The sequence below is a fragment of the Macrotis lagotis genome, chromosome 7 (assembly GCF_037893015.1).
Source record: "Macrotis lagotis isolate mMagLag1 chromosome 7, bilby.v1.9.chrom.fasta, whole genome shotgun sequence".
Lineage (NCBI taxonomy): Eukaryota > Metazoa > Chordata > Mammalia > Peramelemorphia > Peramelidae > Macrotis > Macrotis lagotis.
Genome location: NC_133664.1, coordinates 38,655,690 through 38,669,814, shown reverse-complemented (window position 1 = coordinate 38,669,814; position 14,125 = coordinate 38,655,690). Strand labels below are relative to the sequence as shown.

The 14,125-nt window shown below is 39.6% G+C and overlaps 1 protein-coding gene across 1 annotated transcript in view; it reads left to right on the top strand.

The window, feature by feature from the left end:
- PIK3R4 (phosphoinositide-3-kinase regulatory subunit 4) overlaps positions 1–14,125 on the top strand; it is a 67,321-nt gene that overhangs the window by 3,383 nt on the left and 49,813 nt on the right. The window contains exons 3-6 of the mRNA XM_074195791.1: positions 1,477–1,610; positions 2,650–3,232; positions 7,610–7,744; positions 9,734–9,955. Coding sequence (XP_074051892.1) covers positions 1,477–1,610; positions 2,650–3,232; positions 7,610–7,744; positions 9,734–9,955 — 1,074 coding nt within the window. The remainder of the gene's footprint in view (positions 1–1,476; positions 1,611–2,649; positions 3,233–7,609; positions 7,745–9,733; positions 9,956–14,125) is intronic.

Sequence of the window (14,125 nt, the reverse complement as noted above, 5' to 3'; positions counted from 1 at the left end):
TCAGGTTGGTGATGCCATGACAAGCACATGTATTAGATTTGATTGAAGGGGTGCTGTGCTAAGTCCCCAGCCTTTTTTCTTTCAGGGCTATCTGGATCCAGGGACCTGATATGAATCAGGATGACTGGAGATGGCTCTGGATATGAGATAGTCAGGGTCAAGGGACTTACCTAGGGTCACACAGCTAGTTAGTGTCAGTTATCTTAGGCCAGATTTGAACTCTGGTCCTCCTGACTCCAAGGCCAGTGCTCCATCCACTGTGCCACCCTAGCTTCTCCCTGTGTTCCAGACTCACTGTAAATGAAGTATTGTAATTCAGATGTTTTGGATATTGTCTGTATAAATTCTTCATCATTCTGGAAGTTGAGGGCTATTTTTCTAGGTCTTGGGTGTATTTTAATGACTGCTATCTAACTGATTTGAGGAAGGTACTTGTATCCTCCTGACTTTCATCCCAGACACTTATGTTCCAAACTTTGTGAGTAGCCAGCAATTCTGAAACAATGTAGATACCACTGATATATTCCAAAAAGTAAATATACTCCCCAATAAACCAATCCCTCTAAACCTCCACTGCATAGAAACCCACTTGTAGGCTTCCATTCTATGAATGGTGATCACCACATAGGGACCATCCATTATTTCAGCCTATGTCAGTAGCTTGAAACGAAAAACAATTTTTAAAGATCTTCTTTAAGCCCATATTGTGATTCAGGGAAGTGTCCTTGCCTGCTTGGCAGTAGGGGTCACTTTTCAGTTCTTGGGCTGTTGAGTCTTGCACAAATTTGAAGTAAGTAGCATGTACAGCCTTATCAGCACTCTTTTCATGGTTGAAGATCTCAAATTCCAAGCTATTAAAGTTTCATGTTTCTTGTGACAAGGCTTAATTGATTTATTTCGGATGATAGTGTTTTTAGTGTAGCAGGAAGAAAACGGTTTTCTTAGACTCCTCTCTCTTTCCATTGAGAAGAAAAGATTAATGAGATTTTTGTGCATTTGGGCTTCTAGGATGAGGATTGGAAGGGATCTTAGATCATCTTATCTATTCCCCTTATTGTATAAATGAACAACTGCCCAATTCAGTAAATTAGTATTTCTACAGGAACTACATGTCCTTGGCTCCAAATGTAAGACTCTTTTCACTATAGTACACTGCCTAAGGACCTGTGAAAATCAGAGTTCTTCTCATTTGATCTGATCTCTGTGGTTCTGCTTGGAACCTCGGTTTATTCATCTGTAAAATGGGGATGGCAATATCTGTCCATAATAACCTATTCATGCTTTCTTTTGACCCTGAAATAGAATAATAGATGTCATCTCTGTAAACCTTAGCTCTAAGTAGTAATTCACTTCACTTCACTTTGTATTTTGAGTTCTTAGAATTTGTTGAACCATTTACTCATGTGGATAAAATATGTTGGATTTAGTTATGGTTGTTTCTCCTTTGCTGGAGGGGTCACATCTTTTGTTTTCCAGGTTGTGTGATTGCTGAGCTGTTTACTGAAGGGGTCCCATTGTTCGACTTGTCTCAGCTTTTGGCCTATAGAAATGGACATTTTTTCCCTGAACAAGTGCTAAACAAAATTGAAGATGGCAGCATCCGAGAATTGGTAAGTGTGGTAAGCTGGAAATTGGAAAAGTCTGTGAGAACAGTGTGGCAGGCAGACATCTTCATATTCTTGCTATGGTGATAGCTCATGAATCTGCACCTCAGATACCCGACATTATCATTTGTTTGGATGGTTCTCACTCTGAAATTCGGCAAAAAAGACTGAGCCCATTGAAGGCTATGCATTGGCTCTTCCTGGGTGGAAGCCAACTGAAGCCTTCTTTCTCTCTTATTAGGCCCAAAATCTGTTTGACTTTATTTCTCACACAGTGTTCCTTTATCTGGATTTCCTTGATATCTTTCAGTTCTTTCCCTAGTTATGATCAGTGAGGAAAAAGGAGAAGAAAAATGTAGGAAATGAGGCAGAGACACAGGCACAACTCATTGTTACTTAATCTTAAAAATTAGTGAAGAAGACTGGTAATCTAGAGAGGACACCAGTTAACAGAATAAGCTCTCTTAGTATTCTGGGACCCTCCATCCCTCAAAGACCCCTGAGGCCAAGACTTGGGTTGAGGAGAGAGCCTTAAACCCTCTCTTAGCCTAGGGAATTTAGTCAAAAGATAAGTCACTACTTGGTTCAACTCTGAGAGAATGATTGTAATTGGGTCACCTGCTTTCTACTCTAGGGGCTTTGCAAAAATTAGCTGTCTTGATTCTGAGAAATAGGTGTTGTTCCCCATTGTCTCCTGGCTGAGCTTTTGACACCCTCCCTTCCATTCTATTGCTGCCCAGTGAGATCTAGGTGGCAAATCAGATGACTCATTTATTCTCAATGACTATTGATCAGTGTATTCTCCAATCCAAAGTTTTCTATCTGTGACTCAAGGTCATATCACTTGCTCTGTTCTCTGGTCCCAGTGTGCTCCAGGCTGGTTTATGTGGGCAGGGGTACCTTAGCTTTCTTCATCTCCTGCTTCTTTTGAGGATACTTGGTTAGGAATCACCATTGTTCATTTGCTTATGTTGTTTTTCATCTTAGTTTTATTAGGAATTCTGCTCTGTCTCCGTGATGTTTGATTCATTCATTCTTGGTGCAGGTGATCCAGATGATCCAGTGTGAGCCTGAGAAACGTCTAGAGGCCGAAGATTATTTAAAGCAACAGCGTGGCAATGCCTTCCCTGAAATATTTTACACATTCCTCCAGCCATATATGGCCCAGTTTGCCAAGGAGACGTTCCTCTCTGCTGACGAGCGTATCCTGGTCATAAGGAAGGATTTGGATAACATTATCCATAATCTCTGTGGTCACGATCGAACGGAAAAAGCTGAGGGCGAGACCAAGGAGAATGGCCTGGTGATTTTGGTGTCTGTCATCACTTCCTGTCTCCAGACCCTCAAGTCTTGTGACTCCAAGCTGGCCGCTTTGGAGCTCATCCTACACTTGTCCCCAAGGTTGAGTGTAGAAATTCTTTTGGATCGCATCACGCCTTATCTTTTGCACTTTAGCAATGACTATGTTCCCCGGGTGAGGGCAGAAGCTGTGAGGACACTCACCAAGGTTCTGGCTCTTGTCAAAGAGGTGCCCCGCAATGATATCAATATCTATCCAGAGTATATTTTGCCAGGAATAGCACATTTGGCTCAAGATGAAGCAACTATTGTCAGACTTGCTTATGCCGGTAAGAGTATCCTCTAATTAATGATTTTTATAGGCATTTTTGTATGTTAGTGACCGTAATGCTTGCATAAGTCTCTTCAATTTTAGTGGTAATTTAATTTTTGGTATATATCAATAAGGTAATATATAACGGACATCTAGGGGGTGCAGTGGATAGGGCACCAACCCTAGAGTCAAGGGGACCTGGGTTCAAATACAATCTCAGCCACTTGACACTTCCTAACTGTGTGACCTTGGGCAAGCCACTCATTTCTGATTGCCTTGCATCCAGGGCTATCTCCAGTCATTCTGATCCATCTGAACTCAGATGGCTCTGGAGGAGAAAGTGAGGCTGGTGACTTAGCACAGTCCCCTCACTCAAATCCATGCTTGTCATGGTATCACCTCCTGGATGTCATGGTCTCCTTTCCCTTCTTTAGCTCCATTTCCCCTCTGTAAATTTTTTTTTTGCAAGGCAATGGGGTTAAGTTACTTGCCCAAGGCCACACAGCTAGGCAATTAGTAAGTGTCTGAGGCCAAATTTGAACTCAGGTCCTCCTAACTCCAGGGCTGGTGCTCTATCCACTGCACCACCTAGCCTCCCCATGTCATGGTCTTCTTTGAGAGCAAGATAAACATCATCAGTCATGTATATTGTAAAGGAGTTTTGAAATTATGTTATTAAGTGACAACTCTAATGACTTCGATGTGTCTTCCTACTATTGTAATTTTTCAGAAGTAGCAAGTGATGATTGTGTAGAACAGATTTTTTAAATTTATTTGATAGGGATTGCAAATGAAAATTTGACAAAGGGATTTGAGTAATCTGGAATGAGAATTAATGAGTCCTTTGCCCAGTAGCATTTTACTGTTCTGTTATCAGAATGGTAGAGAATTCACTGAAGCCCTTCTAGTGGAGGGTCCTCCCAAGCAAGTCCTGCCAAGCTGGAAGGCTTTGACATTATGAGCCTTTGGATGAGGAGAGGCCTAGCAAACCCTGGAGGAATGCATGGCCGCAGTGACTGCTTATTAGTCATAGGAACTCGACATGGATCATCTGCTGAGTGGTCAAGGGGTGGGGTGTACTGGAGGGAGAAAGCCTCTGTAGAATCCTCAGAAACTCCCCAGTGTCCCTACTACAGATAGCTTGACTAAGATTTGAGCTCCTGGACGTGATTTTTTTTCCCTGTTCAGTGATGAATAAACACACCATGTTGATTCCTGGCCATAGTGAAGCTTCCTCCCACTTTGACTTGAATGATTAACTGTACAACTCATCCTAAAATCAGGTGAATGGTGGAAACATTTATTTCAGCAAGAAGAATTTATTTGGAATTCAAAGCTAATCATATAGGTCTGTATGATCCTTTGGTGGAAGAAATAGAGTAGCAACTAAAATGTAAATACCGTCTTTAGTAATCTAGTGACTTTCTTGTTAATCCATTTATTGTTTATGAGATAAACTCATGCAAGGAGGATGCTCTTAGGCAATAAAAAGCATTATCTAATGCCATTAATTGGTTTTGGAAAAATATGACTGTGGTGAAAAGCCATGGCAAAGAACAGTTATTCCCGTGGCAGTGGTATCATGACTAGAAGAGAGTTATTATAGGAGCAGCTAAAAAGCATTATCTAATGCCATTAATTGGTTTTGGAAAAATATGACTGTGGTGAAAAGCCATGGCAAAGAACAGTTATTCCCGTGGCAGTGGTATCATGACTAGAAGAGAGTTACTATAGGAGCAGCTAGGTGGTGCAGTGGATTAGAGCGCTGACTCTGGAGTCAGGGGGATTTGAGTTCAAATTTGGCCTCACACCTAGCTGTGTGACCTTGGGCAAGTCACTTAACCCCTTTGCCTTGCCCCCCCAAAAGAGAGTTACTATGTAATGTGATGTGATGTTTGTGAGGAGAAAGTGAGTTTCATGACTTTGCCAGCCCTTTCTTCATTTAAATTCAGTTCAGTTGCACGTCAAAGCATCATATCCTTAATAGTGTAGTCTTCCTGAACAAATGACAAGCAAATAGCACAATAAGTGTAGTAGTGTCATTGTTTGAAAGGGGTTTGTTTGCTGATAGGAATTATGCAGTGAGATTTTGGGCATGCCCTCCAAGAAGGGCTTTTCAAGACTTTCTGGCAGTGGACCTCCTGTAACTGCCATCAGTAAATGGCATGCTTCTTTCTATGTGTGAAGCCCAACAGATGCTGCATTTTGGGGTGGCTGACATTAGGACCTAAATGAGAACCTATAGAAAAACCAGCTAATCTTTATTAGCTATATATTTATATGATATAGAACTTGTTTACCTAGGTAAATTAACATAAGTAGGTAAACCAAACAATACCAATTAGAACAAAGACAAATCCCTCAAGGCCTGTCAAAAACTTCTGATCATTATTAGGAGATCAAAGAAACAGCAAGCGCAGTCATTCTGGTATTATTGACCATCTGGTATTGGCACCTAGAAGGCCTACCAAAGGCCTGGAGGAATGCATGACTTTGAAGACTTAGGAGGATTCAGCTAAAAAATGTTTCACATGTTAATCGTGTCAATGACATGTTTCACATGTTAATTGTCCAATAATGATATAATAATTAATATTCATTTACAACCCTCAGTTTTTTTAACAAAAAATATAAATTGTATTTAATATATGCTATTTTCCAAGTCATAGAAATATATGTCACACTTTTTAGTCCTATCAAAAAGCTAAAATGTAAGTGCTAGATGGGTTAAACCTCAAGTGAACCTGGAACCATCCTCCTCCAATGATGCCAAATCAGTGAAATCTGTCAAGAATTGGTAAGGCAGTGGGCGGCTAGGTGGCGCAGTGGATAGAGCACTGGCTTTGGAGTCAGGAGTACCTGAGTTCAAATCCAGCCTCAGACACTTACTAATTACCTAGCTGTGTGGCCTTGAGCAAGCCACTTAACCCCATTGCCTTGAAAAATCTAAAAAAAAAAAAAAAAAAAAGAATTGGTAAGTCAACCAAAGTGTAAACACCATCTTTAGTAATCTAGTGACTTTCTGTTGATTATGAGGCAAACCATGCAAGGAGCATGCTCTTAGGCAAGAAGAAGAATTATCTAAGGTCATTAATTGGTTTTGAAAAAAATATGACTTTGGATGAAAAGTCATGGCAAAGGTAGTTATTTCCTTGGCAGTGGTATCATGAATAGAAGACATTTGCCCGTGTATAGGTGATCCTAAACTAATTGCTGACATTTGTGGTGCTGGAGTAGGTGGGACCATGTTGGTTCACTTAAAGGCCTTTGGGAAGGGGAACTGACTGTTCCAGTCTTTGTGTAGTGGGACCTCTGACATTAAAATGTCCTTAAAATGAGGGCACTATGGGGTGATAAGGGTCACAGAATTCCCTGATTGCCCAGACGGAGCTGTTCTCTTCTTAGTTAAGATCTAACTAGATATGGTGGTGCCTGTTGGAGAGTCTGTGAAGAAGCTTACCAAGCTGCTGAAGAATAGCCTGGGTACCTGAACTGAGCTGCCCAGATCAGAGAGACTGGTAGATAGGCATTATGTGGAGCAGAGAATAGATGTTAGGATGGCAGCATGATGTGTTCATGAAAGCTTTATCAATGAAATTGGGGTAGCTTTGGCGGAGTGTATCCTTGTTGCAGTTGGGGGAAAGTGTAGAGGGGATATTGCATTCTAAGGTTGCTAGTTTTTTTTTCTAATTTATTTATTCTTATTTTGTACAAATAATGTTTTTTTATACATTACTAGAATATTCTTGTTTAGGAGTAAACATAATACCCCCTCCCCCCAATAAAATATAGACCCGCATAAGCAATAAAGTAAAGGGGAGAGAAAAAAATTAAAATTGAAAAAATAATAATAATAATTGTAGGTATGGCCAGGTGGCATAGTGGATGGAGCACCGGCCCTGGAGCCAGGAGCACCCGAGCCCAAATCTGGCCCCAGACACCCAACAATCACCCAGCTGTGCAGCCCCAGTCAGGCCACCCGGTCCCATTTGCCCTGCACCCCCCCCCAAAAATAATAATAATAAAAAATGTGCTTCAGTCTGTGTTCCAACACCACCAGCTCTGTCGCAGGTGGATCACATTCTTTAGGATAAGTCCATCACAAAAGTTACTTCCATATTTTTCTACCGTTGTAAGGTTCCTAGTTTTGAAAATAATCTAAGTTGTATATTCTAAGTTTGGTAATAGGAAGTTTGACTAACTCAATTGTTTTGATAATGCCTTACAAAGCTTGGGCAGTCTTTCTGGTGATAAGTCTTAGGATTTTTGGAAAAGGATGGGGTAGGATAGAATGAAAACTATTCATATGTAAGTGTGTTAATAAGGATGATTGTTTTAATAAGTATTATTCATATGAAGAATTGTTTTCTAATTGGTTTTCTTCATTTTACAGAAAACATAGCATTACTGGCAGAAACAGCTCTGAGATTCCTGGAGTTGGTACAGCTGAAAAATCTCAACATGGAAAATGACCCAAATAGTGAAGAATTAGATGAAGTTACACACCCCAGTGAGAATTATGACACAGGTAACATGATTTGCCTTTTCTTGTAGCCTCTGCAGTGTGTTCTGGCCCAATCACCTCAGGCCTGGCCAGGGTAAGCAGAGTCAGACGAAGCTGGGAAGTGAGCACCTGCTCTTCCTTTGCTTGCTCACCAAACTTTGACCATGCCCAGGAATCTCACATTCAGATTCTAATTTTTATATCTTTTTATATAATTTATAAGTGTGTGTGTGTGTGTTATGTGTGTGTGTGCGTACATACACTTACACATATTTTTCCCCTCCATGAAAATTTTAATTGCATCAATAGTTTTGTCATCTTTAATTGTTGATAGTTGTGATAGTATTATTGTGATAGTCTTAAATTAAATATTGAAACCTTTCTCTTATGTCTTCTCTGGGAACCTTCTTTTCAGACTTGATCCCTTCTATCTGGGCAGCAATTGAATGCCATGTTTTGGTGATTCAGAATCACCCAAAGAACTGTAGACTTCTAGAGGGGGAACTTGAGAGGCCTTTAGACGTCACTTTAGTCTAATTCCTCATGTTCTAGATGAGGAAACTTAGGCCCATGGAGGTTAAACATTGTCCTCAAGGCCATACAGACAGTAAATAGAGTTGCCAGTTAATGACCAGAAGTGGTCAGTATGACTCCCACTTCAGTGATCTTTGACCTAAACTAAGGGCAAGATGAATAATAGAGTTCTGAGTTATTTGATTGCATAAGACTTTTTCTATGAGACAGTGTGGAATTACTATAATTTGGGAATAAATGAAAGTCTTTGGCAGAAAACTGATTAATTGGCAAGCATCTGTGAAGTTTTTATTATGGACCATGCTCTGGGCTGGGTACTGAGAACTTAGAAAATGAGAGAATTCACTTTCTGATAGCATTCCCATTCTACTGAAGATGACACGCACATATCTAAGTAGACATGAAATAAATATGTACAGAGTAAACACATTCAAAAACATCTGACAGTTGGGAGAAAGAGAACCCTAGCAGTGGAGGGATAGGGTCATGGGAGACTTGAGGAAGAAGGGAAGATACATGCTGGCTCTGGTAGGAAGAGAGGAATTCTGTGAAGCTGGAGTGAGGAGATAGAGATAGAGAGAGAGAGAGATGGATGTTGAATTGTGTGTGTCCATGTGAGTGTATGTCTCTTTGTGGGTGTATGTGTAGAAGTGTAGCTGAAAAGATGGGGTGGGGCCAGGTTGTGAGATGCTACATGGAAGAGTTTAAATGCATTTGATTCCAGAGGCCTTGGGTATTCTCTGGAATTGATTGAGAAGGGAGTAATGTGTTTGGATCTGGCTACTGTGTGGAGGACAAATGAATTGTGGGGTGACTTGAGGCAGAGCAACCAATTAAAGTGTAATTGCAGTAGTTTGGACAAGAGGAATTGAGGGCCAAACTTAGCATGGTGGTTGTATGAGGGGTGGTGAGATTTGGCAGTTGTTTTGCTAGGTAGGAAGTGCTTTTGATTCAGAGAGCTGAGCATGGCATGGAGATTGCTAACCTGTAGAAGTTCAGAAGAGGGGTGAGTTTGGAAGGAAAGATAATGAGTTCTGCTTTAAATCTGCTGCTTAGAGAGGTCTCTGGGACATCCAGTGTGAAGTGTCTAATAGGCAACCAGTGATACAGAACTGAAGCTCACAAGAGAAATTGGGGGTGGATTTACAAACCTATGGATTATCTACAAAGGGATGATGATTATAAATCAATGGGTGCTGAAGGAGGTCATGGAGGAAGAGTGTAGAAAGAGAAGAGAGCCTAGGGCAAGATTTTAGGAAATAGAGCTAAGGGGCATGAAATGGAGGCCAAGCTAGAGAATGGAAAGGTTGAACAGAAGCCCTCCATATTTTCCATTAGTTCCCATTGATTTATAATTGAGCTTCTGAGAAACATTTATAATCAGAAATCAGTTGGGGAACCAGCCACTAGTAGCACTGTAGTAGGAGAAAAGGTTTTTCTGGTCTCACAAATACTGACTCCTTTTTCATCTCTTTGCAGAGCTCCAAGCCTTACATGAAATGGTCCAGCAGAAAGTTGTTACCTTACTGAGTGACCCAGAAAATATAGTGAAGCAAACCCTCATGGAAAATGGAATCACACGTTTATGTGTATTTTTTGGGCGTCAGAAGGCCAATGATGTCTTACTGTCTCACATGATCACTTTCCTAAATGATAAGAATGATTGGCATCTCCGGGGAGCTTTTTTTGACAGCATTGTTGGTAGGTTTTTGACTTTGCTTTTCTATTTCATCTTTAAGATGTAATTTGTTCTGTAACATTATAGGATCTTTATTTTAGAAGCCACATAGTCTGGTCCTCTTATTTTGGAAGTGAGAACACTGAGGCCCACAGAGCCTCCCTGCCTGTCCTGGAGTCAGGGCCAGAGCCAGGATCGATCTCACACTGGATCAGAGTTCTGGCTCACTGGCCTAGGGCAGCTTCTTGTGATGCTGGTGCTCTGGATTCTTTCACCCTCCTAATGTCTTCAGTTGAAGAATCTGAGGTTTTTGTGCTCTTTTGTACATTTTAATCCATGCAATTCTTATTTTAAGTGTGTTACCCTTTCAAAGCTATTGAGAGGAGCACTGTAGTTTTTAAGAATCAGAGTTCCTTTCAGGAATTCTTAGTCTGCATTCCTGGCTCTTGGTAACTCATTGTTCAGTGTCCTTGGTTTCCTTTGCAACCTTGCCCACTTTATTTTCTGTTTGAAACCTTGACTTTAAGAAGAGGCCTCCTTGGGCTTCAGCAGCCTGCCCAAGGGGCCCAAGACACAAGCTATCCTCAGGACTCATATGACTAGACCAAGACCTCTTCTAGCTGAATCCTTAAACTATAGGATTGCTTCCAGGGGAGACCTTCAGCTATACCTCAGTCTGCCTTTCTCTCCACTTCCACCCATTGTTCCCAGCTTTGGCCTTTGGGGCTGGGTGGGAACCCTCCCCCTACCCTAGACCTCCTGATCCTCCCAGGCTGCTGGTTTCCTGTTTTTCCATGTTCTTGTATCACTCCTCCCTTAGCAGAGGGATTTAACAAGAAGTAATTTTTCCTCTTCTCAATAGTTATGGCTCTAGTTGAGCTTGGGGTGTGTGTGTGTATGTGATAGGATGGACCTTTTCTATGTTAGTATTAAATCATCGCTCACAATGAAGTGCTGAGTGAGTCTAATCATTGGGAAGAGCACATTCACCTTTTTTTTTTAAATCAGTGTTTAGGTTTGGATTACCCAAGATCAAAACTTCTCTGTTCGCCCGTTTAGTAGAGCCAGGAAGCACATTCTTTGCTTTTCTGTCTTCCAGCTGTGCTGATAAAACCTCCTTTATAGTTCATCTGTTGGATTAGGAATCTACTTGCCGCAGTGCTGAGAAAAGCAAAGTCATTCCTAGCTGATCATTGTGCAGTGTTGATGTTCCTATGTACAGTGTTCTGGTTCCTACTTTATTTTGTATCAGTTTGTGGAAGACTTTTCTGAAAGTGTCTCAGCATTTCTTATAGCATGATACTATTTGATTACCATCTTATTATTCAGCCATTCCCCAATTAATGTTCATCCTCTCAATTTCCAGTTCTTTACTACCCTAAAAAGAGCTACTATAAATACTTTTGTACAAATAGCTCCTTTCCCCTTCTTTTGGATCTCTTTGGAATACAGTACTAGTGGCAGTATTGCTGCATCACAGGTATACAGTTTTATTAGCCTTTGGACATAGCTCCAAATTACTCTCCAGAAAAGCTGGATCGGTTCCCAACTCTACCAATAGTGTGCTTTAGTGTAGCAATTTTCTGACTTCCTCTCTAACATTTGTTATTTTCCTAGTCTGTCATATTAGCTACTCTGATAGGTGTGAGGTGGTTTCTCAGAGTTTTAATTTGTATTTTGATGGTGATTTAGAGTGTTTTCTGATGACTCTGATTTCTTTGAAGCTGATGGTTCATATCTTTTGACTATAGTTGGAGAATGTTGTATTCTTATAAATTTGACTCAGTTCTTTATGTATTTGAGAAATGAGACTTTTATCAGAGACACTTGCTGTAAAAATGTGCTTTCCTTCTAATCTTGATTGTATTGGTTTTGTTTGTGCAAGACTATTTTCATTTAATATAATCAAATTTATCCATTTTGCATCTCATAATGCTAACTTATTTGGTCATAAATTCTTTCCTTTTCCATAGATTTGACAGGAAAACTATTCTTTACTCTCTGAATTTGTTTATAGTATCACCCTTTATGTTTAATTCATGTATCTATTTTAACCATATCTTTGTATACAGTCTAAGATGTATATATCTATATGTTTCTCCCATGTTGTTATCCAGTTTTCCCAACAGTTTTTGTCAGATGATTAGGTCTTGTTCCAAAAGCTGCAGTCTTTGGGTTTATCAAAAACTACATTAATTATGGTAGTTTACCTAATCTATCCCACTGATCCATCTCTATTTCTTTGTTTATTTTTTTTAGCAAGGTAATGGGGTTAAGTGACTTGCCCAAGGTCACATTGCTAAGTAAGTATTTAAGTGTCTGAGGCTTAATTTGAGTTCAGGACCTCCTGACTCCAGGATCTGTGCTCTATCTAGTGCATCACCTAGCTGTTCTTCTGTCATTATTTCTTTGCTGATACCTGCTTATTTTGATGATTGCCACTTTATAATACAGTCTGAGATCTGATATGGTTAGACCACTTTCCTTAACATTTTCTGTTTATGTCCTTGATATTCTTGATCTTTTATTCTTTTAGATAAATTTTGTTATTTCTTTTTTTGGTAGTTTGCTTGGAGTGGCACTAAATAAATTAATTTAAGTAGAATTCTCATTTTTATTATATTGACTCAGCTTACCCATGAGCAAATGATATTTTTCCAGTTTTTTAGATCTGACTTGTGTGAAAAGTGTTTTATCATTGTGTTCATATAAATCTTGGTAGGTGAACCCAAGAAGTTTATATTGCCTACAGTTATTTTAGTCTCTTGCTGCTGGTCTTTGTTGGTAATGTATAGAAATGATGAGTTTTTTGGCTTAATTTTATATCCTACAACTTTGCTAAAGTTGTTAATTGTTTTAACTTGTTTTTTAGTTGAATCTCTAGAATTCTTTAAGAACACCATCATATCATCTACCTTTCTCATTGCCTAGTAATCCCTTTCGTTTCTTCTCTTATTGCCATATGCTGTCTTTCTAGTACTATGTTGAATAATAGTGATGATAATGGGTATCTTTGTTTCACCCCTACTCTTATTGAGGAGCTTTCTATTTCATTCATAATCTTGCTGAGGTTTTAGATAAATATTGCTTATTGTTTTAAGGAACACTCCATTTATTCTTATGCTCTCTAATATTTTTAATAAGAATATGTGCTGTATTTTTGTTAAAAGCTTTTTCTGCATCTATTGAGATAATTATAAGATTCTGTTGGTTTTGGTTACTTACACTGATAGTTATGCTGACAGTGTGGGCAGAGACCAGGTTCAGACTAATTTCTTCCTTTTTCAGGAAGAAATCTGGTTATTAACGAGGAGGAAAAGGGGAGAATGAACAGTAAGAAACCATGGCTTGTCCAGAACCTCATTTTAGCCAATAATTTTGACCTTCCTATTTTAATACATAGAGATACTGATCACTAGCAAAAATTTCCTGGTTGGAATTGATTTCTTTCCTTGCCTGGTAATGAACAGCGTTTTCTTCTTTTTTACTAAAGGGATAACTACCAGGTAGAATGTGAGGGTATATACAGAAAAGAAAGTGAGAGGAATATAAGATATTCATTTAGGGGGCGGTTAGGTGGCTCAGTGGATAGAGCACCGGCCCTGGAGTCAGGAGTACCTGAGTTCAAATCTGGCCTAAGATGCTTAATAATTACCTAGCTGTGTGGCCTTTGGGAAGCCACTTAACCCCATTGCCTTGCAAAAACCTAAAAAAAAAAAAAAAAAGATATTCAATTTAGAAAATACCTTGAGCAGATTGGGATGGATGATCTTCTTGGTCTTTTCAAGCTATGCAAATGAGAAACCAAGGTCACCTCCATGCCATGAAAAAAACATTTATTTAAAACTTTCCTAAAAGATGTTGATCTTGATACAAAGGTTTACTGACTGAGTTTAAATGAGAGTTGATTTTCATTATGTGTGTGCATGGATTGCTTAGAACTGGTGATTATAGCTGGGTAGAAGTCTAAAGTCTCTTAAGTTTCCTTCTGTCTTTGTTTTCAGTGTTGGTTTCCTCCCTGCTCACCACAGTGTATTCATGACCACAGCCTTGATGCTGTAGAGATTTGCATTGTCATTGGCCATTCTTGGAGGCTTTTGTGAATGTGCAAAAGTATCCATCTAGGATGGGATTTATCTCTTGGATAAGACTGGAAAACATATCTTTTAACTTTGAACTGTTTTCTGGCTTCT